We start from the raw sequence: 27,592 nt of genomic DNA on the forward strand, positions 1-27,592 counted from the left end.
ACTGATCTTTTGCCCAGGGGTGTAGGAAAATCCCCCCTTTAACCACAGGGCTGGACATGACCCCTTTATAAAGAATCTGGTTTAATATCATGGGAGCTGGGAGAGACATATCTTTCCCCATCTGTAAAAATTTATAGAAATTTCTTGGCAAGTGCAGCTACGTTCAAACCTTGATACAAACCTAAATGATACCTCGTTTCTCATGGATCTCGTGAGTAGATGCTTAAATGTCTTGTTAGGAGAAGAAAATGAGGCTTGGTTTGGGCATACGTGCAGGCTAATGAAAATGAAACAATGAAACCATTAAAGATTCTGTTAATTAAATTTTAAATTTTTCTGTTTTCTACCTTTTGTCTTAATTTCATGATGTTTTTAGGGACTCGGATCTCCCAAATCCCACCAGGGAAGCTAAAATCAGCCAAGGGTGGGTTGGGAGAGAATCTGAGTGAGAAGGGGACCATCAAGTCTTCAAACACCCATGGCTAGCAGGGAACTAGGGGGATTTTCCCCCGCCCTGTGATGGGGAGAAGGAAACCAGGGTGGCAAACACCTTGCATGGGGTGTGGGGGTGCCCCGCTTGCCCTGCTCTTCACTGCTCCCCAAATCCCCATCCCATGCGGCAAGCTGCATCACTGGGGCCAAGAGCTTCACCTCCCCAGGCTGAACTACAGCGATCCCTCCCTCCCTGAGGCTCAACCGTTCGACAATGAGAAATCATTTGAAGTGAGTATATCACTTAACTCGAGAGGAATTTTTAAAAGGTACTTTTATCTATGCATAATGTCTGTGCGCATGTGTGTGAGAATCCATTTGAATTGTAATATTCTACTATTGTGATTGTAGTGAATCCTTTTTAATCACTTTGTATGTGCTAAATCAATGATTAATTGCTGCTAAAATCCTGTGATTTCTTCTTGAACTGTGAACAAACCTTAAGCTGCTGCTAGGCATTTCCATCAGACATAAACTGTTGTGGCTGGAGGCTAGGTCTGAATGCAGCCTTACCTAGGTTCCTCTCTGAGAAGGAGTTTAGAAAGGAAGAGGGCCAATTCCAAACCTTGTAACCCAATGGGAGGGTGTCCCCCACCCCTCACATCTTTATCCAACCTCTGTATAAACCATTCTACTGCAACCCTAGAATCATTAAGGTTGGAAAAGACCTCTAAGATCATAAAGTGCAACCACCAACCCAACCCCAACATGCCTGCTAAACCATGTCCCCAAGGGCCACATCTACATGGTTTGTGAACCCCTCCAAGGATGGGGACTCCACCACTGCCCTGGGCAGCCTGCTCCAAGGCCTGACCACTCTTGCAGGAAAGAAATTTTTCCTAATATCCAACCTGAACCTTCCCTGATGCAACTTGAGGCCATTGCCTCTGGTCCTGTCGCTGGTTACTGGGGAGGAGACACCAACCCCCGCCTCACTACACCCTCCTGTCAGGGAGCTGTAGAGATTGAGGAGGTCTCCCCCTCAGCCTGCTCTTCTCCAGAGTGAACAACTCCAGTTCCCTCAGCTGCTCCTCATAATCCTATTTCGATTTTTCCTTTATTGAATAAGTAATAGAGCAAACCTTGCCATCGAATTATGTTAAATCGCATTTTAGAGATTCTTATTAATATCACTTCTTGCAGATACCTTTGACGGGGCTTCTTTAAGCGGCCCAAACCACTCATCCGCGGCAGGGACCCAGAGGCGTCCTGCCGGGACCCGCCCCTCCTCTTCCTCCTCCTCCTCCTCCTCCTCCTCCTCCTCCCCGGGCTATATAGGGATGCGCGGCCGGTACCGCTCCCACTCGCCGGTCGCGCCGGGGCTGCGGAGCCGGCTGCTCCTCTTCATCCCATGGCCCTGGCCGGCTCCTGACCCCTCCTCCGCCATGAAGACCATCATCGCCGCCTACTCCGGGGTGCTGAGAGGTATCAAGGGAGCGGGGGGGGGAGGGCAGATGTGGGTCCCGGTGCCGGGAAGATGCTGCCATGGGCAAGCAGCATCCCGGCGGTGCAAGGTGCGGGGTGGAAGCAGCTCCGAAACCCTCAGCTTTATTACATTCCCCTTTTTCTTCCCGCCTGCAGGACTGGTTGTTTAAGAGGGGGGAAAAAAGCAATATGCAATGGCGGGGAGGCTGGCTGCAGCTTTTCTTCGGGGTGAGGATTACGGCTCTCTGCACGGGTTTTGCTTTTTAGCGAGCTTGGAGAGTCGGGCTGCTTTCCTGAACCCCTCTGGTTTATCGAAGCGAGTTTGCACCCCGGCAAAACGGGGGCTTGTGGCATTTGCTGAAAATTGAGCCTTTTTCCCCCCCTTCTTGTGATGGTAGGAAGGAAAGCGTAGTAGTTTATCAACACTGCGTGGCTGGTATTCACTGTTTGCAGCCCTGTTCTGTAACATTATATCCCCACACCTACATCAATAGGGGAGGGGGGGAAAAAGTGTTCCTATTTGTTGTCGCTTTACAACTGGGAGTTGAAAGTGCGGTGTGAAAGCAAGGAAGTACGGCGAAGGGTCTGCTTTTACAGCCTTCCGCGTTGGTAAGCCACTTCCTTGGGGAGAGGAGCAGGTTGGGTGTCACTGGCTGACACCCATCACGGGCAGAGCCGAAGGCTTCCCGCTGCCGGGTGAGACACGCAGCTTAAAGACCTTGGAGAGACGACGGTATGGGAAACCCCCAACTGCAAACTCCCTGGTGTGCTTGGAGAAGCAGCTCTCGGGATCTCGCAGGAATAAAATCCACAAGTCGAAATATTTGCTTGGTAGAGCCTCGAGTGATCCTCTGTGTTGCAAAAGGCTTTCTGCCCTGAAAAAACAAACTGCTAATTCCTCCTGGGGTGAAGAGACCTGTGAAGTGGCTTGTTGATTAAGCAAATTGTTAAGCAGAGCTAAGAGGACCTGAACCTGGTGAAATAACCCCTAAGCTCTTGCTTTTCCAGCATGTCCTGTGCGTAGACCTGCTGGAGCTCATCTCTGTCAGAAAAATGTGGCACCCGCCGATATTAGAGATGGATCTGTAGGATCCCTTGTGAGCTGAGTGGGGAAAATATCTGTGTGTGTTTCCCGTGCTCAGCTCTGATCCTTAAAGTAACTCTGTTTATACAACTAGCAAGGTGCCAAGTGATGTTTTGAGTTGGGAGAGGTCATTTGAATTAACAGCATGGAACTGTTAAATTGAGAGTTAACTGCCAGCCCAGTTCAGAGAATAAATCATTCAGGAGACCCATAAAATATGTAGGGTGGCCTCTTCATTGGCACTGACGTGTTAACGATGGATCTAGGGCATGTGCATAATGCAAAATGGAGTGTGGTTTAGGGACAGTGATTGGCCTCATCTCTAGATAATCCTGCTTAGCGATGGAAAGCTGTCTTAACTCTCCTCAGGACAGTTTTCCTCCCAGGCATCTCGGAGGTGGGGGTCCTGCAGTGGTATTTGTGCTTCCTTACTCATTTCTTCACGTGTTTCTGCCTGAGGAGACAGGAGATGTTGCCTTGGTGACTGCAGCATCCACCAACGCAGCCCCTTGCGAATTCTGTAGCATGTCATGGGCAACAAAATGCAGGACCAGCCTGGAAGCCTGCCTCTTCGAAGCAAAAGCCCGGTGCCTGCCAGAGGAGCTCAGACTTAGGCTGGGCTTTGGGGGTGATGACGTAGGACCATGCAGATCAAAGACGGACAGAAGCGATGTGGTGCAGTAGTTCATGTGTGGGATCTCACGCGCTGCTTAATCATGTCAGAACTTCCTCCCCTACACAGGATATTTAGAATAAACCCACTAGACTCTTTTTCTGCCTCCCTGCTTGTCTTTTCCAAGTATCTTGCCTGTGCAAAGGGCTGACTTTTGTGGGGTGAGAGTCTGAATAGCTCATACTGTCCTTTAGTCTCCCCTCTTCTTGCTTGCCTGGCATCTGGCTCTGTCCCAGTGCTTGTGAATTTGGCTGAAAGTCTGATCCTGTTCAAAAACAAACAAAAAAAAGAGGTGCAGGCATTGCCTCTCTATCCATCCCTGTGAGTATCCAAGGGAAGTTTCTTGGACACCAACACAGTGTTGCAAAAATCGTTGCAGACCTTGGACCAATGCTTAGGGTTGGATGCTGCTTGGAGACCCTTTGGTTGGGTAGGAGGGGTTATCTTCTCCTCATCTCGACATGACCCAACATGGACATAGGCTGTCCGGGTGCTCTCCTCCTTGTGTCTGGCAGAGCGGTGAGGAAGAAGGATGTTGGTGTGGCCAGAGCATTCAAGGGCTGTCCTTTGAAGTATATCCTTTTATCTTGTTTCATCTTGCAGAAGCTCCTTCTCTCTTTTGTTTTGGCTGGACCATAGCTAGAACTTTAAGCAGTATTGAACTTTAGCAATCTGGAACAAAACTGTAGAATAGTTTGGGGTGAGGAAGATGATCTCACTCAGCTTTACCTTGGAGTTAGTCTTATGCTGCAGCTGAGGTTGGGCAGACCTTATTTCTCTGCCTGGGAGGTAGAGATCTGGCCTCGCTTGTGGTTGAGCCCTTTTCAGAGCTCCTACACTCCTCCCCAGGGCACGCCAATGAGATATTGTAGGATGGTTCCCTTTCTGTTATCTAGAGCTGTGAAGTCTTGCTGACGTAAATCTAGAACTGTTGGCTGGTCTGGGGCAGCTGGCTCTACCCTCATGGTTACCTCACTCTAACCCACGTATGGCTGTGACTGTCCAGACTGAAGACCAAGTTCAGTGCTGCGAGTAAACACAGATCAACCATGAGATAAATGTCACAACAAAGTTGTTTATTTGCTATGCCGAATGCCAGCTCCTTTCTAAAGGGGCTGAAATAAATGTTGTCGCATGTTGCTGTTAACTGTTGTTGACCTGGGCTTGTTCAGCCTGAAGAGAAGGCTGAGAAGGGACCTTAGAAATGCTTACAAGTATCTGAAGGGTGGGTGTCAGGAGTACGGGGCCAGACTCTTTCCAGTGGTGCCCAACGACAGGACAAGGGGCAACGGGCACAAACTGAAGCCAAGGAAGTTCTGTCTGAACATGAGGAAGAACTTCTTCCCTCTGAGGGTGATGGAGCCCTGGAACAGGCTGCCCAAGGAGGTTGTGGATTCTCCTTCTCTGGAGATATACAAGACCCACCTGGACGAGGTTCCGTGCAGCCTGCTGTAGGTGACCCTGCTTCGGCAGGAGGGTTGGACTAGATGACCCACAGAGGTCCCTTCCAACCCCTACCATTCTGTGACCTCCAGTTGTAGGCATTCTTTACTGCAGACAATATGGGATTATTGAGTAGTCTCCTGGGGCATGCGCAAACTGCTCTGCAGCTGTGTATGGGGCAGGATAACTATACCCCACATGGGCAATTTGTGGTTACCTAACAAATGATTCACTATTGAGTACCACTACCAGCAAAGTTGGAGATGGAGAGAGCTTGTGCACAGCAGCTGGGGCACCTGAGTAAACCTAAGACACAGAATAACTTAGAGTCATAGAATGGTTTGGGTTGGAAGGGACCTTAAAGACCATCTGGTTCCAACCCCCCCTGCCATGAGCAGGGACATCTTCCACTAGACCAGGTTACTCAGAGCTCCATCCAACCTGGCCTTGTGTTGTGCAAGGGGTTTTGCAGATGTCACGTCTGATCTAGCAGCTTGCCATGCAGAGGCCTGCTCTTGCATGGAAGGCTGGGTCCTCACAAGTGTCCTAGTATTGGTCTGTTTATCTAATCGAGCTTTGTTACACCTACAACATCAGCTTCTCTGCCAAATGCGTAGCTCAAAATGTCCATTTGCACCTTATGTTTTGGAGGATCTAATTTGGTTTTCCTCTAAATAAGTTGTGTGATGCAGTATAATTCTTGGCCAAGAGTTAACATGCTAATTGTCTTGAAAAGGTAGCAAATGAAGCTTGGCTTTAACGAGCTTTCAGTGTATTTTTATCTCTCTAACACTTGTACTTCCTCTCAGCTAATTTATTTGTCTGCTTATAAGTTATGTGCTGTTGATTGGGTTTTCTGGTGCCCAGATGTGAAGTCCTGTTTACTTCCACTCCTGGGACCTTTGGTTTTGCCTCCCTGCCTAGGTAAATCATGGTGTTTGAGCACTTTATCTGAAATAAACTGTGCTGGAAGTGCACCAGATGCTATCCCTAGCTGAGTCTGTTGCAGGTGTGAGTCAGATACTTGGTCAAACCATTTATTGACTCCAGGATCTCCTTGGTAGTACTTCCTGTGTTTGATGGTTGCTGGAATTAAATGATAGGACTGTAGTGAGCCTATTTCCAGCTGAGGAATAGCTGGCTAACATCACCAAGCTTCCTTCGAAGGCTGCAGATGGCTGCTATCACCGAGCAGCAGTGGGGTCTCCTGGAGAAGTCCCTCTTTCGGCTGGCTTGACAGGTAGCATCCTTGAAAGCCATTCATGGCTTAGTGCAAGGAGTATCCCATCAGTACTCCTGGGCATGAGCTGCGCTGTGAGTTGCGCTCAGGGTCTCATCTGAGACCAGGAAAGCTGTTGCTAAGATCTCCGCTGTGTAGACACAAGGTTGCTAAGGCTGTGACCCCAAACAGCCAGGCTCTCCAGTTCTGGAAGAGGTGCCCTGGAAAACAGAGCAACTGGAAAAGACTCCAGGGCCTGCGTTGGGTGGGCAGCACAGGATAAGCAACTGTCTTCAGTAGTAGAAGATGGAGGTCTGTGTTTCTTCAAGATTCAAAATATTTCCTCGGCAAAAGACTGATACAAATGGATGCCAAAGGCTGGGGTATACAGTATCCTTCACCTCAAGATTAATCATAGGTATGTTAAAAGAGCCTTATTAAACTTGGTTATTAGGCTAATGTATTCCCTGAAAGTTAGAGAAATTGCCTTTCCTGTGCTTTATTCTCCTTTGGGTTTTTAATATGTGAATGATGCTTCAGTGTGGACCCACAGGTGAGCCCTTAAAAGGAAAGATTTTCTTTAAAGAACTGAACCCAGGTATCAGCGTTGGATTATTCTGCTGTGGCTGAGTCCCAAAACCACATTTCTGTTGACTTATCAAAGCTCTTCTGCTCTGTGTCACCAGCCTGGTTCTCCAGAGCATGGAGGATCTTCCCTAAAATGCCTCGTGGCTACGACAGCTGAATGAGAAAGGAGGCAAGGCTTGCACGGAGGGTTGAATACATAAGGTGTTAAGCCTGATGTGATGAACAACGAGCTCAGGACTGGCTGGAAATGGTTGTCTCAGCACTAAAATCTATAATTGCGCAACCTGCAGTTGGTGCACTGGGTTCATCTGCAGTGTGCAGGTTGTTGGTGCGAAGACAGACCACGCGCAGGCAGATGTGCTTGGCAGGTGACACCTTTGCCCATTCCCAGTCCTTTCCTTTGCCAATGGACTTCTATGGCCTGAACTGGGAATTGACTCTTCATATTATTCAGCCCATGGAAACAACTGGCTTTTTCTGGTGTTGGGAATCTTGATCTCTGTGAAGGATGTTTTTGCTTTGAGCGAATAACTGACCCAGGACACCACTTGTCCAAGGGCAGATGCTCAGCTGCCTGCTCAGAGCTGTCTGCCAGACCTGTGCCTTCTCTCTGCAAGTGTTGGATGTTGCCATGATAACTTACTGTGGTTCAGGAACCAAGCTGACAGGTTGACTTATGCTACCCAATACCGGTCTACTTACAGAGCCAGCAATGCCTACAATTTGTTAAAGCATCTAGAAAATGCTGAAGTACAAATGCTCGTCTGGAGGGATAAACAGTTGTTCTCTTCGGGGGAAGAGGATAGGGATTTAGCTCATCCAAGGCTGGAGTGTTGGATTCATCGATCCAGAGATGTTTTGGTAGTGTAACTACAGGTGCTGGAAGGATAAATTACACGTGGCTGGGCTTTTATTCTGGATCACAAATCATCCCTAAGACTTTTGGCTTACTTTGAGGATGTAGTGGAGTCACTGGCCGTATCTGGGTTGCTAAAAGTTTCCTTTAAATTAGTGTGTAGTAGGGCTCAGGCTACATGAGGTCTGTCCCCATGCAGTTGTGTAAACCAGGTTTTATGGACGGCTGCAGTAAAGGCTGCCTCCAGGCAGCGGCCCCTCAGCAGGAAGGACGGATTTCTCTTACCATTGTGCAGGTGACCCTGACTTCGTAAAAAAAATGGGGTGGAGTTTATCAGTCAGCCCAAATTTGGGCACTTACTGTCAAATGTGAAGAGCTGCAGCACAAGATTTTTGAGTCTTTCTGTTTAGGTATCGTAGAGTTAAATTAGTGCGTGGTGGTGGCTTCACTTGTCACCATGTTGCCCTGTCTCCTCTCTGAAACTGGAGAGATACTTACAGTATTAAGAGTGAATTTGGCAAGTACTCTGTTATCTTGCAAAAGACCTGCCTTCAACTTGACCTGCCGCTTCAGCCTGGATTAGCGCTGTAGGTTTCGGTTTGCTGGCAGTTGCAGTGACATGATCTGTCCTTGATGAAATCTTGGTCTGCTTGGAGTAGCCCAACCCATCGCGAGGATTGTTCATTCAGCACAGAGTAAGCAGAGCCAGGGGCCCAGGCTGGGTGGGCTGGCTTTAGATTCAGGCTGCAGGGTGCGGTGCGGCTCTCTTTTAATGTCCTTTAGTAGCAGGGACCATGCCTAGGCTTAACATTAAATGGCATTTAAGAGGGGGAGCAAAGAAACTGCAAAACGAATACAGCAGTTCTGCAGGTACGGCATTAATCCTATTGCTTAGCCTATCAGCAAAGACTGCAGAGATGCTTTGCATATTTAAAGGACACATTAGTGAAACCTGCTGTGTAGAAACTACCAGAACTATACTACCTTCTCTGTATCTAGCAAAGAGCCTTTTCTCTGTCAAACCTTCATTTGACTAAGCGTGAGCACTTGCTATGGTAGCGCTGCCGGCAGTGTTGTCTTGCCAGCAACAGCAAAGACTAAACCCGTTCAATACAATAACTGCTTAGCAGCATTGCATCCCTTCTAACAGGCTGATCCTTAGACAGAAAAGGAAATATGTAAACACACCTCCTGGTTTGTTCACAGGCCAGCAGCTGATTTGCATTTCGGGCAGTTGTTATGGTGCTTATGCAATGAAGTAATGAAGAGAAATAAAGGAAAACCCACTTGCAAATGCTTCTTTCTGGAGGTGGTTGAGCATATCAGCAAACACTACAGTGGGTGGTTCCTCATTTAGAAATGAAGCCTTTCACTGCAGTGTTTTACTTGCATCGCTCCCCACTTCAATAGCTTAAGCTTCTAAGAGAGGCTTTCAACTCCTTCCTTCCTCATTCACCGCTTTAGACACACTGTGACAGTTTTCATTACCCTTGGAGCTGTGGATCCCTGGGGTCATGGGTTGAGGGTATTGCTCAACCAGCCCTTGAGCTGTGCCGTGTAAGGCTGGAGTGGAGAGCTTTCCTCAAACCTGCACGTAGGAGTTGGGCAACAGACCCGGTGAAGGGTGGATGAGCAACAGTTCCAACCACAGCCTGGTGTGTTCTTGTCTGTGGTTTGGGACAGCCGATCTTTATCTTACAGTGAACTCGTGGGTTTCCCTGTTATCGAACACCACTTCCCGGAATTGGCAGCTTGAAGCAGGGGGGTGTGTTAGGACCATGCGTAAACGTCCTCTGCAGTTTTATGGTCAAGTGAATAGAGGCTGGCTCAGGTGGGAACTGAGGTTACCCATTAATCCTCCCCAGTATTCCCAAAACAGTTGGATGTTTGCGAACAGCAGCCCTTCCCCTTCCAGAATACTTAAACCCCATGGGAAATATTAGCCTTTGACAAGCCTTGCTCGAAAAGCAAACTGCACGAACATTGATTTAAAACCTGCTATCTGAGAGGAAAATACTGTTACCTTTCCTCAGTCTGCAAATTTGACTTTGTTTCTTTTCTCTTCTTCCCTTAGGCACAGGGTCGAGTATTCTTTCTTCTCTGCAGGATTTGTTCTGGCTGTCTAAATCCAAAGTAGAGAAACAACTCCAGATCATCTCTGTGCTGCAATGGGTTCTCACTTTCCTTATCATGGGTAAGTAACACCTCTTGGCCTAAAGCAAAGTTTTTTTTGCCCTAATTCTGGAAAAATTTTAATGCGAAAATGTTACCTTGTATTTAAGTATTAATCACTGGATGTGCAGTGCAGCAGGACGGTTCCTGGGGTGTGTGGATGTTGTAGAACACACTTGCATACTTTGTTTTGGCAATAAATGACTTTACCTGGCTCTAGAAAACCATAGGAGCTATGGAAAGACCTGCTGATGTTTAGCTCACATCTGTGTTTCCCATACAAATAAGACTGAAACGACTGGAAATCTTTTACCTGACTCACTCATGGGGAAAGTCCACAGAGAAGAAATTTCTGAGAAGCAACTGGTAACTGATGCAACTGATTGCAACAGGAGTGTCTTCCTCTGGGCTTGGTCTTCTTCCAGGAGGTACCAGAGATAGGCAAGAAGTGTTTGTGGTTAGACCAGTAAGATAGCAAAGACTGTTTTGTCTCTGGGTACTTCTGTGAAGACTGAGGCTGCTCTGCTCTGTAGTGTTGTTGATAATTAAAGTGGAGGAAAATGGTGACTGCGGTCAGTCAAGCAAGTCTTGCTGTTCCTTCCCAATTTAGTTTGTGCTAAAATGGCAATACTGTTTGTGGGTGGGATGTCTGGCATGCTGGTGGGATGGCTGGCATGGAGCTGGTGTAACATGGGGAAGATTGGTGTGACTGTGGAAGAAACCCCCTTGGTGTGGGCCATAAAGGAATCTCAATGCTGGAGAGGTCTTGCTCTTGCTTGGTGAAGCAGCTGCACTACCTGGAGATATTAAAGAAGAGATACCTGGAAAAACCATGCAGGGGGATGTTCGAGGTACTTAAAAGCAGGTAGGTTTGGAGGAAGCTGTCTCAGTCCTACACAAAGGCTTTTTTAGCTAAATCCGATTTGATTGAGGATTAATGACATCAGATTGAGACTAAGGCTTCAGTATAGAAGGGTCAAAAGGCAAGGGCCTCTTAACGCAGCTGTAAATGCAGACCAAAACCTGATGCAACCTTGTTTTCTTTTTTCTTGGACCTATCCAGGTGTTGCTTGCACTTTAATCCTCATGTACATACTGTGCACAGATTGCTGGGCGATTGCTGCTCTATATTTAGCCTGGCTGGTATTTGACTGGAATACTCCAAAGAAAGGTAAATATTGCAGAATAGATCCTTGCTGTTTAAGTGTCCCTGTCCTCCTATCTGGACAAAGAAGTATTTCCTTATAATGGGTGACTCCGCTTCTTAGTGGGACTTGGCTGAATCGCTGACCAAAAGCGTTATTCAGTGAAGCATACAAGTGTCAGCCCTTGGCACAAGCAGTGACTGCAGGTTTTATTGATGCTGAGGGTAATGCAAGACAAAATTCACTAATATTGTGCTATTTCTGGTTTGTAGCAACAGATTTATATGGTGTAAGTTCTTCCTGTAGGCCAGGAAGATCTACATAAATACTCGAGATCTTGCTGTCGTCTTCAGCTTTCTCAAGGTCCACATTATGGCGTGACGATTAAGATGTGGCTCTCCTAGGGAGTCAGTGTTGTTTCAAATTAAGCTGGAAGCTTTTTATTTCACACAACACCCTGCAGAAAGCAGCTCTGAGACCCAGCTACAGCAATGGCAACAAGCTTTGACAACTCCTGTCCTAGCCAGAGTAGTACAATTCTCTGTTACTTCAAGGCTGCTGAAATCATCCAGGATTTTAGCCTTCCTTCTCCAAAAGCTGAATCTGAGGTTAACACTGAGCTGTTTCTAGCTTGAATTGTCCATTGCCCAGCTACAATAATATCTAGTCAGATCTTACCTGGAAGTTTTAGTCAGACCTTAATGAGCTTGAAGTACCATGAAGTCCTGAGCATGGGTGGTTTCACCTGATTTTATTGAAAGATGCAGGTGTCCCTCTTAAAGGAATGAAATGATTCGTTTCTCTAGTGAGACAGCAAACTCTTTGGAGTCCGCTAGGCTTTTTGATGGGCACCCATGTAGAAAGAGCTTTAAAAACATGTGGGTTTTTTCTCTTTAGGTGGAAGAAGATCCAAGTGGGTGAGAAACTGGGCTATATGGAGGTACTTCAGGGACTATTTTCCAATAAGAGTAAGTAACAGTTTAACTCTATGCGTTGGGACTTAACTGCTTTAGACTGACTTGTAATAACCCCTGTGGAGATGGTGTTGACCTATACTGGTCTATCTGTGACACTGAACTGTAAGGACATGGCTTACTTACTATGGCTATACAACTGCTGGGATCAGCTGTGGTTCTAAAATTTGAAATGCATCGCCAGTGGTAGTATTGTGATTTGCAGAAGATGCTGCTTCTGATTGCCTCAAGAGGTCTGATGATAAAGCTATCTGCCCTGTAGCAGTAAGGCTCCTCTCAATCTCTCCAACCTATCTTCTGTGCTGCAGCATTCCTGCATCGTGCCTAGCCCTATCTCTGTTCCCCCCTTGTAAATCCAGCTCAGTTTTGGTCTGTTTTCCAGTTACGCCCTAGTGTAGCAGTGTAATGGGCAAGAATAGCTGAGAACCCTGAGCACCAAGAGCCCAACCACTTCACAGGGAGTGGTGAAACTGGCTCCGAAGTCTAGCTGCTTTGGGGAAGGGGGGTTTCCAGCAGCAGGAATAGCTCCAATTCTTCGTGTTGTATCTCGCTCACCTTCTGTTTGTATTTTCCCTGCTAGTTCAGATGTGTTGCAGACAGAGGACAGGGCTGCCAGTTTGCTCTGGGGATAGCAGAATTAGCTGAAGGACTTGGAAGGGAGCAGGGGCCAAATTCAGCTAGGAGGGAACTTGATCCTCTTTGGAAGGACACGCAGCCAAAAGGACTTTTACGTAAGGATGTTGGCAGGTTTTATTCAGCCTGAGCAAAATGGAGGGACCTTGCCACGGCTTTTGATGAACCATCCTGCCCTTCTGCCACACTCTTGCTGCTGTTCACAGGTCGTTCTTGGCAAGTGTAGATGTACATGGAAAAATACGCACTACAGCTGCACAGGCTGTGAGTAGCTGGTTAACCTGATCCCATAGCTAATGGAGAACAGAGCATGGTCAGGTGCTGAAGACGGGTCTCAAAGGGGTGGTCTTCTAGTACAAAGTCCTCAGTACTGTGACAAACCCGGCCTTCTTGATACTGATGAAGGTTAAAATGGGCTAGTTTCTCCCAAGGACTTGATTAAAAAGGGTCACCAGTAACAGCTGGTCCCCTGCTTCACCTCTTTTTTTTAAAGGCATATTTAGCCCCTGTCTTCATGGAAATGTGCTCTGCACCAGCCATGCAGGTCCGATCCACCTTGGATACTAGAAGTTTGTCAAGCAGTTGCATTGTTCAAGTAGGTTTAGAGATGAGATTGGGTAGATAAACCAAAACTTCTCTGTTTTGGGTAAGTTTTTGCTAGTTCATGTGGTCCATGCATAAGAATCCCTTATGGCTGTATTTCTTTTGTTGCTGAAGGGGGATAGAGTTGTGCAAGGTTTACGGAGCCTGCTGGTAAATGACATACAAAGTGTAGCAGGTGAGGGTTGATGGCTGTGGGATAACTCTTGCACCAGCTACGGAGAAGCAGCCAGCTGGCTGCATGTTGGTTGAAGTCTGCTACAGGGATCGTGGGGCTGTGATGTGCTAGAGCTGGTTGTCTGCAGTTGTGGGCAAGAATACAATCTCTTGTACAGAGTGGTCCTAACCACCAGAATGGCTTGAGTTTGAACTTGCTGAGGGGATGGGGAACTCCTTGGATAAACTATTTAACAATCTTTAGTCAAGAGGGAGACTTGTCTAGAGAGGATCACTTGTTTAAACCTTCTGCTTGCAAAATTCCCTTTGACTGGATCCTGAACTGTTGGTGGTAATGGCTTACAGAGCTTGGTTTGTCTCCCTGGCTCATGGTTTGTTGGGGCAGCCATCTGCTGCACCACGAGGGCAGATCACACCAGTGACAGTCTTACCAGTGGCACTTGTAGTGCTAAGCTTCAGTGGCTGCAGATCTGAAGGCCAAGGCTTCCTTGTGCCAAACTGATGTGAGCTCAGTCTTGAGGATGCAGGCTGGATCTGGCCAGACTGAAACACCACTATTGACCTCTGACAAATCTGTATCTTACAGCTATGTTGTGTCCAGCTTGGGAGCGCTCAGCACAGGACAGAGCTGGAGCTGTGGGAGGGGGCCAGAGGAGGCCCCAGCAATGATGCGAGGGCTGGAACCCCTCTGCTGGGAGGAAAGGCTGGGAGAGCTGGGGCTGGTCAGCCTGGGGAAGAGAAGGCTGCGGGGAGACCTTAGAGCAGCTGCCAGTGCCTGGAGGGGCTGCGAGAGAGCTGGAGCGGGGCTTGTGACAAGGCATGGAGTGATGGGACAAGGGGTGATGGCTTTAAACTGAAAGAGGGGAGATTTAGGCTGGATATTAGGAAGAAATTCTTCCCCGTGAGGGTGGTGAGGTCCTGGCCCAGGTTGCCCAGAGAAGCTGTGGCTGCCCCCTCCCTGGCAGTGTTCAAGCCCAGGTTGGATGTGGCTTTGAGCAACCTGGTCTGGTGGAAGGGGTCCCTGCCCGTGGAAGGGGTCCCTGCCCATGGCAGGGGGGTTGGAACTGGATAATCTATAAGGTCCCTTCCAACCCAGACCATTCTATGATTCTATAAACTTGTGGCTAGATCTGCCGCATTATTCCACAGCTCTGCCTGCTGGTATCAGGCTTGCTTTATCAGAGTAACTGCATGAGAAGCAGCCTCTGCTCTGATATTTATGATTAGGCTTGGTCTCCCAATCCTGGAACACCAGCAGGACTATTGAACATGTATCTGGATATACCAAGTTGTGTTTTGTAACACCAGGTGGATTTGGGAACCAGCCTGGATGCAGCTCGAGTCCTTAGCATGAGCAGAAGTTGTCCACATTCACTGGGGCTTCATGCAGCTGCTCTGACAGTAATAAGCTATTTTAGGGCACTAGAACCTTAGGTTTGTGGCCTTGCAAATAGTGCTTCAAGCTAAGCAGTGCATGAAGCAGCTGAGGAAGCTTCCAATGGGCTAAATCCTGGTGCAGAACTGCCAGACAAGGCCTGAGCTCTTGCAGATGTGAACATGGTGCTGTGTGTCGGCTGGGCTCAGCCCCGCTGCTGCAGGGGCAGGCCAGGTCCCAGCAGCCTCTCAAGCCGACCCAGGGTGTCATGTGGGGAGTGCCACAATCTAAAAGTCTTGTTTAGGTAAAGAAGCCATGGCTTGAGCACGTGAACCTAGCTACTGCTTATCTCCATAGGCAGTAGCACTTCAGGTAGCTGTGACTGCAGCCCTTTGGCTCACCTTTGTCTAGCAGTGACCATTTCAGATGTGTGCAGTGAGATGTTCTTGGTCTCCTGCTGAGATGGGAGAGCCAGCAGCCTGCCAGATCAGGCACTGTTGCAAGACAGTGGCTTTCTTTTGCAGTGTTTGTCTTGCACTCTGTGGCTTGGCTAGTGTCCTGGAAAAGCTCCTCCTTAGCTGTTGTTGTAGATGATTTACAGAATGGAAATGGAAGCTTTTGCAGAAAGCAGAAAATTAGAGCTCATCCTGCAGGATCCAAGCAGCTGTAGTGAGCACATAAGCTTACAAAACAACTGAACATTTGCAATTAGCTGCATCCGTTCCCAGAGGCACTATGGAAGGAATTCTCACCTTCCCAGCAAGGCAGGCCAGGAGCTGAAGACCCCTGCAGGCTCTCAGTACTACCACTACACTACATCGAATCATAGAACCATAGAATGGTTTGGGCTGGAAGGGACCTTAAAGATCATCTGGTCCCAACCCCCCTGCCATGAGCAGGGAGATATTCCACCAGACCAGGGTGCTCAGAGCTCCATCCAACCTGGCCTTGAACCCTGCCAGGGAGGGGGCAGCCACAGCTTCTCTGGGCAACCTGGGCCAGTGTTTCACCACCCTCATGGGGAAGAATTTCTTCCTAATATCTAATCTAAATCTGCCCTCTTTTAGTTTCTCCTGCCCTTTCATCCTGCCCTTCGCTGGCTCCTGGAGCTGAGCAGCAGTGTCTCCGCAGTCCCCTTTCTCCACACTTGACTATGCTACTTACTCTTCCTGTTCCTACAGATAAAATTGGCAATACTGTTCTTTGGGTGTAGCTGGCACTCAAATATCAGCACTAGTTTTTTACCTTAATTGCAGTGCTTTATTGCTTCTGTAGGCAGGCTTCAATCTGTTTAAAGAGATCTGTTATTATGAGAGCAGACGGATGGACCTTTGCTCCTGCTGAAACAGGTTTGGTCTCGGACAGCAGCCGGGAACAGGCGTGTTCATGCTGTGGGGTGAAGGTCCAGCTTCAGTTCCAGCACTGTAATAATCTGTCTGGGATGCAGCAAAGATGGGCTGCCTCTGTCTCCTCCTGGGAGCACCAAGGCTTCAAGGAGCTGAGGGCTGCGTGGGAGTGGAGAAGACCTTGAAGGCAAAAGCAAAAACCTGTTGGAGGCTCAGAACAGAGTTGCAAAAGTGTTATCAAGTGACACTACAGCAATTCCTTAGGCCAAGCTGATAAGGCAGCCCAGCAGCTCAGTGTTTGATTGGCAAGGGGAAAGGTGCATGAGAACTAGGAGGCCGATCACTCGCTACTACGGAAAGCTTCAGTCTTGCTTGACATTAGGAGTGAGTGACTACAGTGCTTAAAAATTCCTGCTTCTAGACTAAATTTAGGGAGCTGTGACAGCCCTGCTTTTGGTGTTGGCAGCTCAGACCCTGGGCTGAGTCTATGCATTAGCAGATCAAATATTAAGCCACTTGCAGATGAGCGCACCAACTTGTCTGATGTCTGGCAGTCTTTGGTTGCCCTGGCTTGGCTTGGGCGGAGGAAGACAAGTTCAGCTTCTGGGAACCCATCTGTTGTGGGACAACCCTGTGGAGGGAAGTGACAGGCTGTGTGGCACAAACTGATGGGGAAAAGCACATAGATGAATGCCAGGCTGACTCTCAGACCTGTAAATCCCTGTTATACAGAATCACAGAATGGTAGGGGTTTGAAGAGACCTCTGTGGGTCATCTAGTCCAACCCTCCTGCCAAAGCAGGGTCACCCAGAGCAGGCTGCACAGGACTGCGTCCAGGCGGGTCTTGAATATCTCCAGAGGAGGAGACTCCACAACCTCCCTGGGCAGCCTGTTCCAGTGCTCTGTCACCCTCAGAGGGAAGAAGTTCTTCCTCATGTTCAGACGGAACTTCCTGTGCCCATTGCCCCTTGTCCTGTCGCTGGGCACTACTGAAAAGAGTGTGGCCCCATCCTCCTGACATGCACCCTTGAGATATTTGTAAGCATTTCTAAGGTCCCCCCTCAGCCTTCTCTTCAGGCTAAACAAGCCCAGCTCCCTCAGCCTTTCCTCATAGGAGAGATGCTCCAGTCCCCTCATCATCCTCGTAGCCCTCTGCTGGACTCTCTCCAGTAGCTCCTCATCTTTCTTGAAGTGGGGAGTCCAGAACTGGACACAGCACTGCAGATGGGGCCTCACTAGGGCAGAGTAGAGGGGAAGGAGAACCTCCCTCGACTTACTGGCCACACTCTTCCTAATGCACCCCAGGATCCCATTGGCCTTCTTGGCAGCCAGGGCACACTGCTGGCTCATGGTCAACCTGTCGTCCACTAGGACACCCAGGTCCCTCTCTGCAGAGCTGCTCTCCAGCGGGTCTGCCCCAAGTCTGTTGTGAGCGTTCAGTCTCCAGTGCTACTCAGATATTCTCCTTTTTCCTTGCTGTGGGTGGGATGTGCATGTGAGCTGGTTCCCTGTACCCCCTTTGCCTTGTTCCTGCACTACTTGTGCAGGTGGTGTGGGGACTGTGGTGGGTACCACCAAGCAGGGAAAGCTTAACCTTCTGCCTCCATAACAAGGAAGTCTTGGAAAGCAAACACAGGGTGATGAGGCTGCAGCTTGGCTGGGGCTCATGTGTGGTATGCAAGTGATGGGCTCTGCTGGGACGTTGGGTGCCCTTGCATATAGTGGAGGGGCTGGAGCAGGGTGCTTACCACAGCTGGCAGCAGGAGGACAGCATGTCTTCCATATGAGAGCAGATATATGGCTTTGCCAAGCTCAGCTCACAAATGCCTCATGCTCCAGTGTGACAAAGACAAACCCTCTGTTTCAACTGGCTTGCTTTTTAAAGCAGCTGTGCTTGGTGCTCATGAAGGATGAGTCTTGGAGCCTGGAAACCATCACTCAGCTCTGATGAGCTCTAAGGAGAAGTGATGATGAGGGGACTGGAGCTTCTCTCCTATGAGGAAAGGCTGAGGGAGCTGGGATTTTTTTTAGCCTGGAGAAGGCTGAGAGGGGACCTTAGAAATACCTCTAAATTTCTTCAGGGTGGGTGTCAGGAGGGCGGGGCCAGACTCTTTCCAGTGGTGCCCAGCGACAGGACAAGGGGCAATGGGCACAAACTGAAGCCGAGGAAGTTCCGTCTGAACATGAGGAAGAACTTCTTCCCTCTGAGGGTGACGGAGCACTGGAACAGGCTGCCCAGGGAGGTTGTGGAGTCTCCTTTTCTGGAGATATTCAAGAGCCGCCTGGATGCGGTCCTGTGCAGCCTGCTGTGGGTGACCCTGCTTTGGCAGAGGGGTTGGACTAGATGACCCACAGAGGTCTCTTCCAACCCCTAACATTCTGGGATTCTGTGTCTGCCACTGGTTCAACTGAGCCATATATGTCTATAGCCACCAAGCCTTGAGTCTCCTAAAACTGAGTGAGAGCTGAGAGATGGCTCCATCCCTAGAAACATTCAAGACCAGGCTGGATGGGGCTCTGAGCAACCTGACTGGGTTGAAGATGTTCCTGGTGGTTGCAGGTTGGGCTAGATGACCTCAAAAGGTCCCTTCCAACCCAAAGTGTTCTACAATTCTATGGAGGCGTTGCTTACCATATAATTGCTTTTGTGCCTCCTGGAAAGTGGTTTCCAGTCTAGTCTGGGTGCCCTATTTGCTCTAACTGGTTAAGGAACAGCCCTCTCACCCTGGGGAGTAAGCGGGAAGAAGGGAAAGGGGAGAAAGGTTGACTTGGTGTGATACAGACTGTGGGCTGTACAGAGCTGCTGCTATCACAAGCGTCTGCACACTCTTCCTGGAGCCCTATGTAACCTCAAAACTAGAGGAAAGTGTGGAGCAGGGTAGTCAGCTTGCCTCACCTGCTGCCGTGCCATGCCTGTATGGCAGCTGCTGTCTTAAATAGCACAAGTGCTGTGGCCTGAGCTAGGGACAGTGGTGGGAACGCGGGGAGGAGGGGATCAAATTTCTGGCCGCTCCACTGCAGTGTGACACAACACACTTCAGCTCCCAGTAGTGTGATTCAACTAAACAGACTTGCTTGCTGCCAAAGCACTTCTTGGCCAGGACAGCCGGGTATGTAACGCTGATGTGACATCTTGGAAATCTGCACTTTTTCCTGTAGGAGCTGACACCAAGTGACCTTCACGTGTACAATTTGAGGGATGGGGTGCAGTTGTTTATCACCTCACGCTGAAGGTGCAACTGGGATTTGTAGGTCCTGCCCCAGTCTGAGAGCTGCTGGAGTGTTGTAGTCAGGAAAAACTGGCACCACTGCAGCCTGAAAAACGATTAAATTTGATCCCTACTTCTCTAGGGTGATGCAGCAGTCCTGTTGTGTGCTTACTCAGACCGCTTATGTACTGCCAAGGAAAGATGCTCTGATGCGTGAGATAGAATCATTAAGGTTGGAAAAGACCTCCAAGATCATCAAGTGCAACTGCCAACCCAACTCCACCACGCCTGCTAAACCATGTCCCCAAGGGCCACATCCACACGGTTTTTGAACCCCACCAGGGATGGGGACTCCACCACTGCCCTGGGCAGCCTGGTCCAATGCCTGACCACTCTTTCAGGAAAGAAATTTTTCCTAATATCCAATCTAAACCTCCCCTGGTGCAAATTGAGGCCATTTCCTATTGTCCTATCATCCTAGGATGCTACAGAATCAAAAAAATCCTCTGGCAGTAGTGGTACCAGGGCATGGGTTGTGCTGTGCAGCTTTGGAGTGTCCATGGTGTGCAGACTGAGGAAATGGTTAGGAATATTGCATAACCCCAAAACAATACGATCACAGCCGGAGCACATCCTGTACAAATCAGGACACTGCTGCGGATGGCTTGAGATCTCTTGTTTGCCCTTTGGCATGTAGGCCAGAGCAAAACCTCTTGAAAGGAGGGATATTTTCCAGTGGTAAGTCACCCTTCCACACGTTTTCCTCCTTGGAGGGTGGCCAGCAGGCACACTAAGTGGTTAGGTCTTTTTTCAGGTATTAAGCAAACTTGCTTCTGTTATGGGACACTGATTTTTTTTTTAATTCTTTTTTCTGCCCCTCATACTGGGATGTGAGCCACTAATGTGGTGAGAGGGCCTGGAAGGAGGCGTAGCTGTGGCTACAGGGCCGTGAAGAACTTGGTTGGTTTGGGCAAGAGGCTTGTAAGAATACCTTGGGGAGGAACAGGGAAACAAAGGGCACAGGCTACTGCAGCCCAACCCCTATTGCTGCTTGGCTGGCAGTCATCTTGCGTCTAAGGTCAGCCTGTTTATTCTGCTCCGTCTGCTTGGGGAACTGAAGTCTAAGTGGCTGCTCTTACCACAGCCTCTGAAATCCAGGACAGCCCATACCTCCAGCCTTTAGGCTGTTCTCCCTGGTGGGAAGAGAGACAAAAGCTGGGGACTTTGACTTTTTTTTTCTGTTTCTCCTTTGTACCTGAAAATATCTATCTTCATGTGAGCTCCCTCTTTTCTTTCCTAGCTGGTTAAAACCCACAATCTGCTGACCACCAGGAATTACATTTTTGGGTACCATCCACATGGCATCATGGGCTTGGGTGCCTTTTGCAACTTCAGCACAGAGGCCACTGGTGTCAGCCAGAAGTTCCCTGGGATCCGACCATACCTTGCTACTCTGGCTGGGAACTTCAGGATGCCCATTTTGAGGGACTATTTAATGTCTGGTGGTAAGTGGAAGAGAACTTTGCTCCTCCTACTCATGCCCTTGCCTCTGAGCTGTCTTCCCCTCTTTCAAGAGAAAAGCTGTGGCAGAAGTTCACCTAACCACTTCTCTCTTGTAGCATTACGCAAACATTGCTTTCAGATAGTTGTCAAGAAGAAGCTGTGAATAAATGTGACTGGCTTGGGCTGCACGGACTGCTGTTCCTCCACATTCCGATTTAACTCAAGGACACCCTTGTCCAAAGGCATAGTAAAGATATCTGGCATCTGTAGTTGTGGGTATGGAAGATGAAGACACGGAAGTGAGTTGTCCTAGTCATCATTAGGAGGTACTGGTAGATGAAGAAGTCACACTAACTGAAAGTATGAAGTGTTAATTAGCCTTTAAAATGTGAATATCATAGCTAGCTCTGCTCCTGGGCTCGTTAACATGTGAGCTGTCACGCTTCTAGGTCTTACGGTGACGACAGATGCCCTTTTCACCCAACCATATTTTTAGGTGCCTGCCAGGAGTTAAGGGGTCTGGGATATTGCATGGTTTCAGCTTTTCAGAAGAGCCCCTTCCATGAAATGATGAGTCACAGGGAATAGGCAGTGATGGAAGTTTTCTGAATGACATTAATAGGTCTCTTCTAATGGATTCCAGTATTCTCATGATAGAGGGCTTGTAGGTTATGACTGGGCAGAGGAAGCAGCATTGAGAACCTCAAGAAACTGTTCTTGCGTGGGCTGAGCTTCCTTTTCAGAGTGAGGATGCCCATCGGTTAGGTAGAGATGAAGGGGTAATGTTTAAAGACCGTGAACTGAACAATCCAGTACCCCGTTGCTGTTCCTGGAACAGATTCACAAATAAATTACTTTAAAACAGCTTTCTCAATATGGTATTTTGGCTGACTCATGGCTGGAGAGGAGAAGAGTAGCTGTACTTAGCTCTGATTTGCTCGGTTTGACTGTTTCCAAGATTACTGCCCTAATTTGGTGAGAGAGGAAAACTACCTGGATCTGATGCAGAAAAGATGTTTGTCTCTGCCTAGGAAGCGCAGTATCTCAAGCAAGCTGGTTTCTGTCTTCCTGCATCAGATGGAAGCTGCTGTGTGAAGTGCATAATTCCCATAACTTGGGAATTCTGCAGGACAGCAGTGCATGAGAAGCTGGGATCTGTTTTCCAGTCTATCATGTCTATAAACTTGGTTCATGTGTTGCTTAAGTTTCCACACAACATCAGCCTTTCTATATTTAAAAACAAAAACATGTTCAATAGTCTCAAGATGACTGGTAGACAAAGCTTGTGGCCAGCCAGAGCTGCTTCCCTCATTTTTGGAAGGAAGATGGGAGTAGACATTAGCAACATCACTGCTGATAGTGCTGGCGTGGCTATACCTGAGAATTAGAGTTGAATCAGTAGGAAATTCTGCTAGAGGTGTGATCTCTGGGGCAAAGTTGACTTTCTGAAAGCCCTAATTTGTCTTTACTTTTCCTCTACTGCAACTTGAGGGTGTCACCACAAAGGCTTTAATATCACTTGCTGATAGTACCCTCAATCCTTTGTTTTGTGGATGAACCACTTCAGGTGAAATCTTAACGAATATTACTGTACCAATGCCCATACTTAGCTGGTTTACAACCAATTGTTGCATATTCCAATGTTTGATAGCGTTCTAGGTATTAGAGCTATAGTGGGAATCCTCCAAGGCATGCAGAGGTGACCAGAAAATCCTATATACTGTGTAAATGTGCTAAAGAGCACAATTTAGCAATTGCCACTTGTCTGCATGTCTCACTGAATTTCCTGGAGGAAGGATTTCAACGCTCAGTGTTGTGAGCAGGCGTAATCTCCTTCTGCTAACAAGTGTGAAATGGCTGAACATAAACCTGTGCTGCCCTGTTAGCCAGAGCTGTGTAGGCAGTGAGCCTTGGTGCAGAGAATGGGAGAAGTATGCAGGTTTCTGTCCATCCTACAGAGGAGCAAGCATAGCCTGAGCCTTTCAAAGGAAACATGGTCAGAGAAGGATGTAACTGTGGTGGAAGAAATGAGTTTTTCATCTTCAAATTCAGCTGATATGCCTCAAGTGAGGTCGGCTCCCCTGTGCTCTGGAGCTGGGATTAGGTGGTGACCTTGATGCCCAGATATACACGAAGGCTTGCAGACTTGTCCTGTATAATCCCACAGGACCCATTCATCATTTAGTTCTTGGTTTAAGTGGTGACTACCACGGGATGTGCAGAATCAGCTTCTAAAATTAAGTTGTGTTATACTGCCCTTCCTAGTGCAATGACCTTAAGTACTCAACACAGCTCAGACACATTGTGTGGATGGGGGTGTAAATGGTGGCTTCTTGCTTCTCCTTGGCTTATTCTGGCCCAAAATGCGAGGCATGAGCAAGCTCTAACGATAACTGTAGGACACAAGCATGAGTTTCAGGAGCAGAGAATCAAACTTCTTAGAATTTTTAGAGCAATAGAGTAGAAATTAGAAGGTCCCTCTTTCATTGGGCTGAAGGATAAGATCCCTGGAGTGGGGGCTGATGCTTTAGGGCAGGGACGGCTTTGTAAAGCTGGAGTGCTGGGACCAGTAGTACAGTCCTGTTGCTTCCAGTGTGGGATAGAGGGAAAGACCTTCCCAGACACTTATCTTGGAGTATGGACTTACCTGAGCATTCTGTCCCATACATCTCTTCCTTCTCAGAAGGGCAAAGGATTGTGCTTGTCATGCACGAACTTGAGATGTTAGTTCAGAAATTTTTTTTTTTAAACTATTCTATAATAGATCTGCCTGCGGAAGTCTTGGCAATTTATTGTTTTTGTATCACTTAAACCATCCTCCTAAAGGAAGGCCTATTCCACTAATTGGTTTGCTGAGGAACTGGTCACATTCAGACTCCTTGTCCATCAAAATAACACAATCTGTTTGCTTCCTGCCCAGGGATAAACCAGCTCCTACTGCAACCTTTACATGGAGAGGAGGATGTCTTAACGAACAGTGTTTGTCACCACTAAGAGCACAAGAAAATCCTTGCTGAAGTCTTTTGTGTTAAGGCAACTTTTCGAACCCTGGTGTTAGTGGAGTTTGTCTGTGACCAAGTGTAGTGCTGTCCATGTCCATTAACTACTTGTTTAGTTGAGGAACAAGTTGCCTGATAATATACACAACCCTCTATGATCGCAAGGAAGTTGGACAACTCACCTTGCAATCAAGGCATGAACTTTTTGCCACAGCCGTGGCTGGTGTCTTCAGGATCATCCAGGCTATTCGTAAATTTGGAGCTTGACCCTTTTGTCTGTCTCTTGGATATGCAGGTATATGTCCTGTGAACCGTGACAGCATAGACTACATCTTGTCCAAGAACGGCAGTGGCAATGCCATCATCATTGTGGTCGGAGGAGCAGCGGAGTCCCTGAACTGCACCCCAGGGAAGAACTCGGTGACGCTGAAAAACCGGAAAGGATTTGTGAAACTGGCTCTGCGGCACGGGTAAGAGGCGACCTCAGTGCTAGAGCAGCACTGCTAGCGTAGGGAAGGTGCTCTCATCCCCTGAAGCAGCTCATGTCTTGGATGGATTCTCTTTGCTTCAGTCCTGTGTTGTGTGGATGTCGGAGCATCAGACACAGGAGCCTGTCCTCTGCCTTCTGCCCTTGAGCAGAGGACAGGGGTAAGAAGCTGCTTGACATGAGGAGGCTTCCAGGGTGAGGAGAGGTATTGGTAACCTGCGTGGGGCATTGCCTATGCAGCCCCTGTGACCTTCAGGGATCCCAGGTGTCTGAAATGGGATGTACATCAAAAATCAGAGATGAGAATGCAGGAGACATATTCAGTGCCTGACCTGGGTAGTGTTTCCTGGGCCCTCTGCCAGTATGCTTCCCCTGCATGTCTTAAAAGTGTATCCACTTGATCATGTCGAGTCTGGCCGACTTATGTCAGTACCTTGTGCTGCAAACAAAGCTCTGGACCCTAAAATCTGAAAATGTGCAACCTGAAGGAGTACACGACTGAGTGGTGCTGTAGTATTGACTGCAGACCAGGGGTGTGAGGTCCTAACATCTTTCCGTCTTTCTAGTGCGGACTTGGTTCCTGTCTACTCCTTTGGGGAGAACGAAGTGTACAAGCAGGTGATCTTCGAGGAGGGCTCCTGGGGAAGATGGGTTCAGAAGAAGTTTCAGAAGCACATTGGCTTTGCTCCATGCATCTTTCATGGCCGTGGCCTCTTCTCCTCCAACACCTGGGGGTTGTTACCTTACTCCAAGCCCATCACTACTGTTGGTAAGGTCTTGGTACAAACATGCTATATGCTCTTCTAGATAGCAGCATACTTGAGTCTATGCCATACCCCTACTGTATCTTGGTCTTGGAGTTGTGACTATAAAACTCTGTTTTCCCTTCTATATAAAACCTTCCAGCGCAGCTGAGAACGAGCTAGAGTAGTTCCCACAGGCTACAAGCTTCTCATGCTCTGCTGCTAGCCAGTTTTGAAAGTGAGCTCTACTGAGGGGAAAAAAATGCTACAGCTGCTACCTTCTCTGGTCTTGGGTGGCTAAAGTAGAAGCAGCCTGCCTCCCCATGCTCCTAGGACTGGCAGTGAGGTGCTGACTGATAGCTGAGTCAAGCCAACCCAAAATTTGTCTTTGAGTCTTCCAACCCAAAGCAGCAAGGCTTTGAGGGAAACAAAAAAGTGCTGCTTCTCTTTTGTGGTGTGTATAGGGGAATACAGGAGAACTGCAGGTTTTAGTCCTGGTTCCTGTTAACCGAGGAGGGGTTTATCACTCTGCTGTGAACAGAAGCAAGTGGGACTTCCCAGCCACCTTGCTCAGTGGAGGCTCTGCGCTGCTGGCATTTGAGTAGCTAAAATGGCACACTTGCCCTGGATATTGCTGCAGATGTGATGAGTGTCCTGGTCGTGGGACAACTGTGCTTCAGAGCCTAGCAAAACTGCGAGGAACCAGGCAAACTTCTGCTATAGTGGCAAGCTGCGTTATTCTGGGGTGGATGAGCTGAACTAACATAGCTGTGGTCATAGAGGACAAATCTCCAGGCTGTACAGGAGCATTCAACCTAACGTGGATTTTTCCCTTTTTACCAGTTGGGGAGCCCATCACCATCCCCAAAATCGATAATCCGTGCCAGAGGGAAGTGGACTTCTACCACAGCATATATGTGGACTCTCTGATCAAACTCTTTGACAAGTATAAGAGCAAATTTGGCCTGCCAGAGACTGAGGTCTTGGAAGTCAACTGAAGGGACTGGCTCAGCGGCACCTCCTTCTCTCAGAATCAACAGATCTTCTCCAGGAGTCCAAGCTGTCCTCGTGTACTTGAAAGCATGTGTGGGTGTATGTGTCTTTCAAAGAAAGTGTTTAAAGTATTGCTAGATGACTTTTAAAAATTAAAAAACAAAAAGGCTTTACTTTGGATAAATCCCATTACAAATGTCTTTCTATCCAAAAAAGCACAACTCCCCGTTGCTGTGAGGATTTGGATGGGGGAAATGATTGCCTTTGTAATCTGCTCCATAATGCTGGTGCGTTGCCAGCAATGGATTAGAAGCATTCCTACAGCTACTGTACAAGCTAGCACAAGCTGTTTTGGGAGAGTAGGATCCATCTGGTTTTCAGTCCAAAAAAGCAGCAAGTTGATGTGACTGGGATGGCAGTATTACAGGCATGCAATGCAAGAGCCATGTTGAGATGTAAGACGTAGCACAAGGGTGTTTCTGTTTTGGAAAAGCCCCTTCTGACAGCGCAAGTGGGCTGCCAAACCACTTTGGTGTGGCACCAACCGTGGATGCTGTAGGAAACCAAAGGATATGGAGTATGGTGGATCTCAATCCATACAATGTGATGGACACTTCGGTGGCTGTCATTTCACCATGTGTGTTTTAAATGCCAGTTTAGCAGCAGGTCTGTCCCAGGTGCTGCTTGCATAGAGGCAGATCGCTGGAAATGTGGGGCTCCGTCATAGCCCAAAGACTCCAAGGACAAGTTCTAGGAGTGGTGGGATGGTGCAATCATGTGGCCCTGGTGCTGCAGACCCTTAGGGTAGCCTGTAGGGGTAAATGCAGTGGGACTATTCATGCAAGAAGTGTTTTGGATCCCAAAAGCATTTGGGGAAAGCTAGGAGTAACTTCTGCCCAAAGATGGCTTTTAAATATTCTGTCCAGTGAATGTAAAGGAGTAGCCTTTTCACGCATAGATTCTAAAGTGAATGACTTTTAAAAGTATTTATAAAATGTTTACGTGGATGTTAACACTGCTCATAGTGAGATTTCTTCAGAGTACAACGTGTTTGTGTATAAACCTGAAATATTGCACTACTTGCATGTCTGACCTGCCTTTCAGTGGTTCAGCTGAGTGTGTGTTGAGCTCCAAAATGTGCCTTTCTTCCACGCAAGAGGATGGTACTTCACATTCCTGGAATCTTGCCTCTAAAGACAAATGTTCATCTGTCATATTTGATAGGCTATTATATTAACAGAGTATTAATTTTTGTACAAATTTCTAGAAATAAACTTGGGCAAAAAGAGCAGGCTGCTTTGGTCTCTTTGGTGTTGCAGTGGCGTGTGGCTGGGTTCACGTTACCGCGTTTTCGTGCGATTGCAGCTGTGCCTTGGCTTTTATGGGGAGAAAACCGGTCGGTCTGTCCAAAAGCAGACCCGCACTGCTCTGGTGTCCCTGCATGGGACACTGAGCG

General features: G+C 48.1%; 1 protein-coding gene across 1 annotated transcript; it reads left to right on the forward strand.

Moving 5' to 3' along the window:
- The first annotated feature begins 1,783 nt into the window (after positions 1-1,783).
- DGAT2 (diacylglycerol O-acyltransferase 2) lies at positions 1,784-27,425 on the forward strand. The gene is made up of 8 exons (XM_075415582.1): positions 1,784-1,917; positions 9,855-9,974; positions 11,016-11,123; positions 11,995-12,065; positions 20,712-20,916; positions 24,209-24,383; positions 24,967-25,169; positions 25,987-27,425. Exons 1-8 carry the CDS (start codon positions 1,878-1,880, stop codon positions 26,139-26,141), a joined length of 1,077 nt encoding a protein of 358 aa, XP_075271697.1. The 5' UTR covers positions 1,784-1,877; the 3' UTR covers positions 26,142-27,425.
- Positions 27,426-27,592: the final 167 nt, after the last annotated feature.

The sequence above is a fragment of the Opisthocomus hoazin genome, chromosome 1 (genome assembly GCF_030867145.1).
Source record: "Opisthocomus hoazin isolate bOpiHoa1 chromosome 1, bOpiHoa1.hap1, whole genome shotgun sequence".
Lineage (NCBI taxonomy): Eukaryota > Metazoa > Chordata > Aves > Opisthocomiformes > Opisthocomidae > Opisthocomus > Opisthocomus hoazin.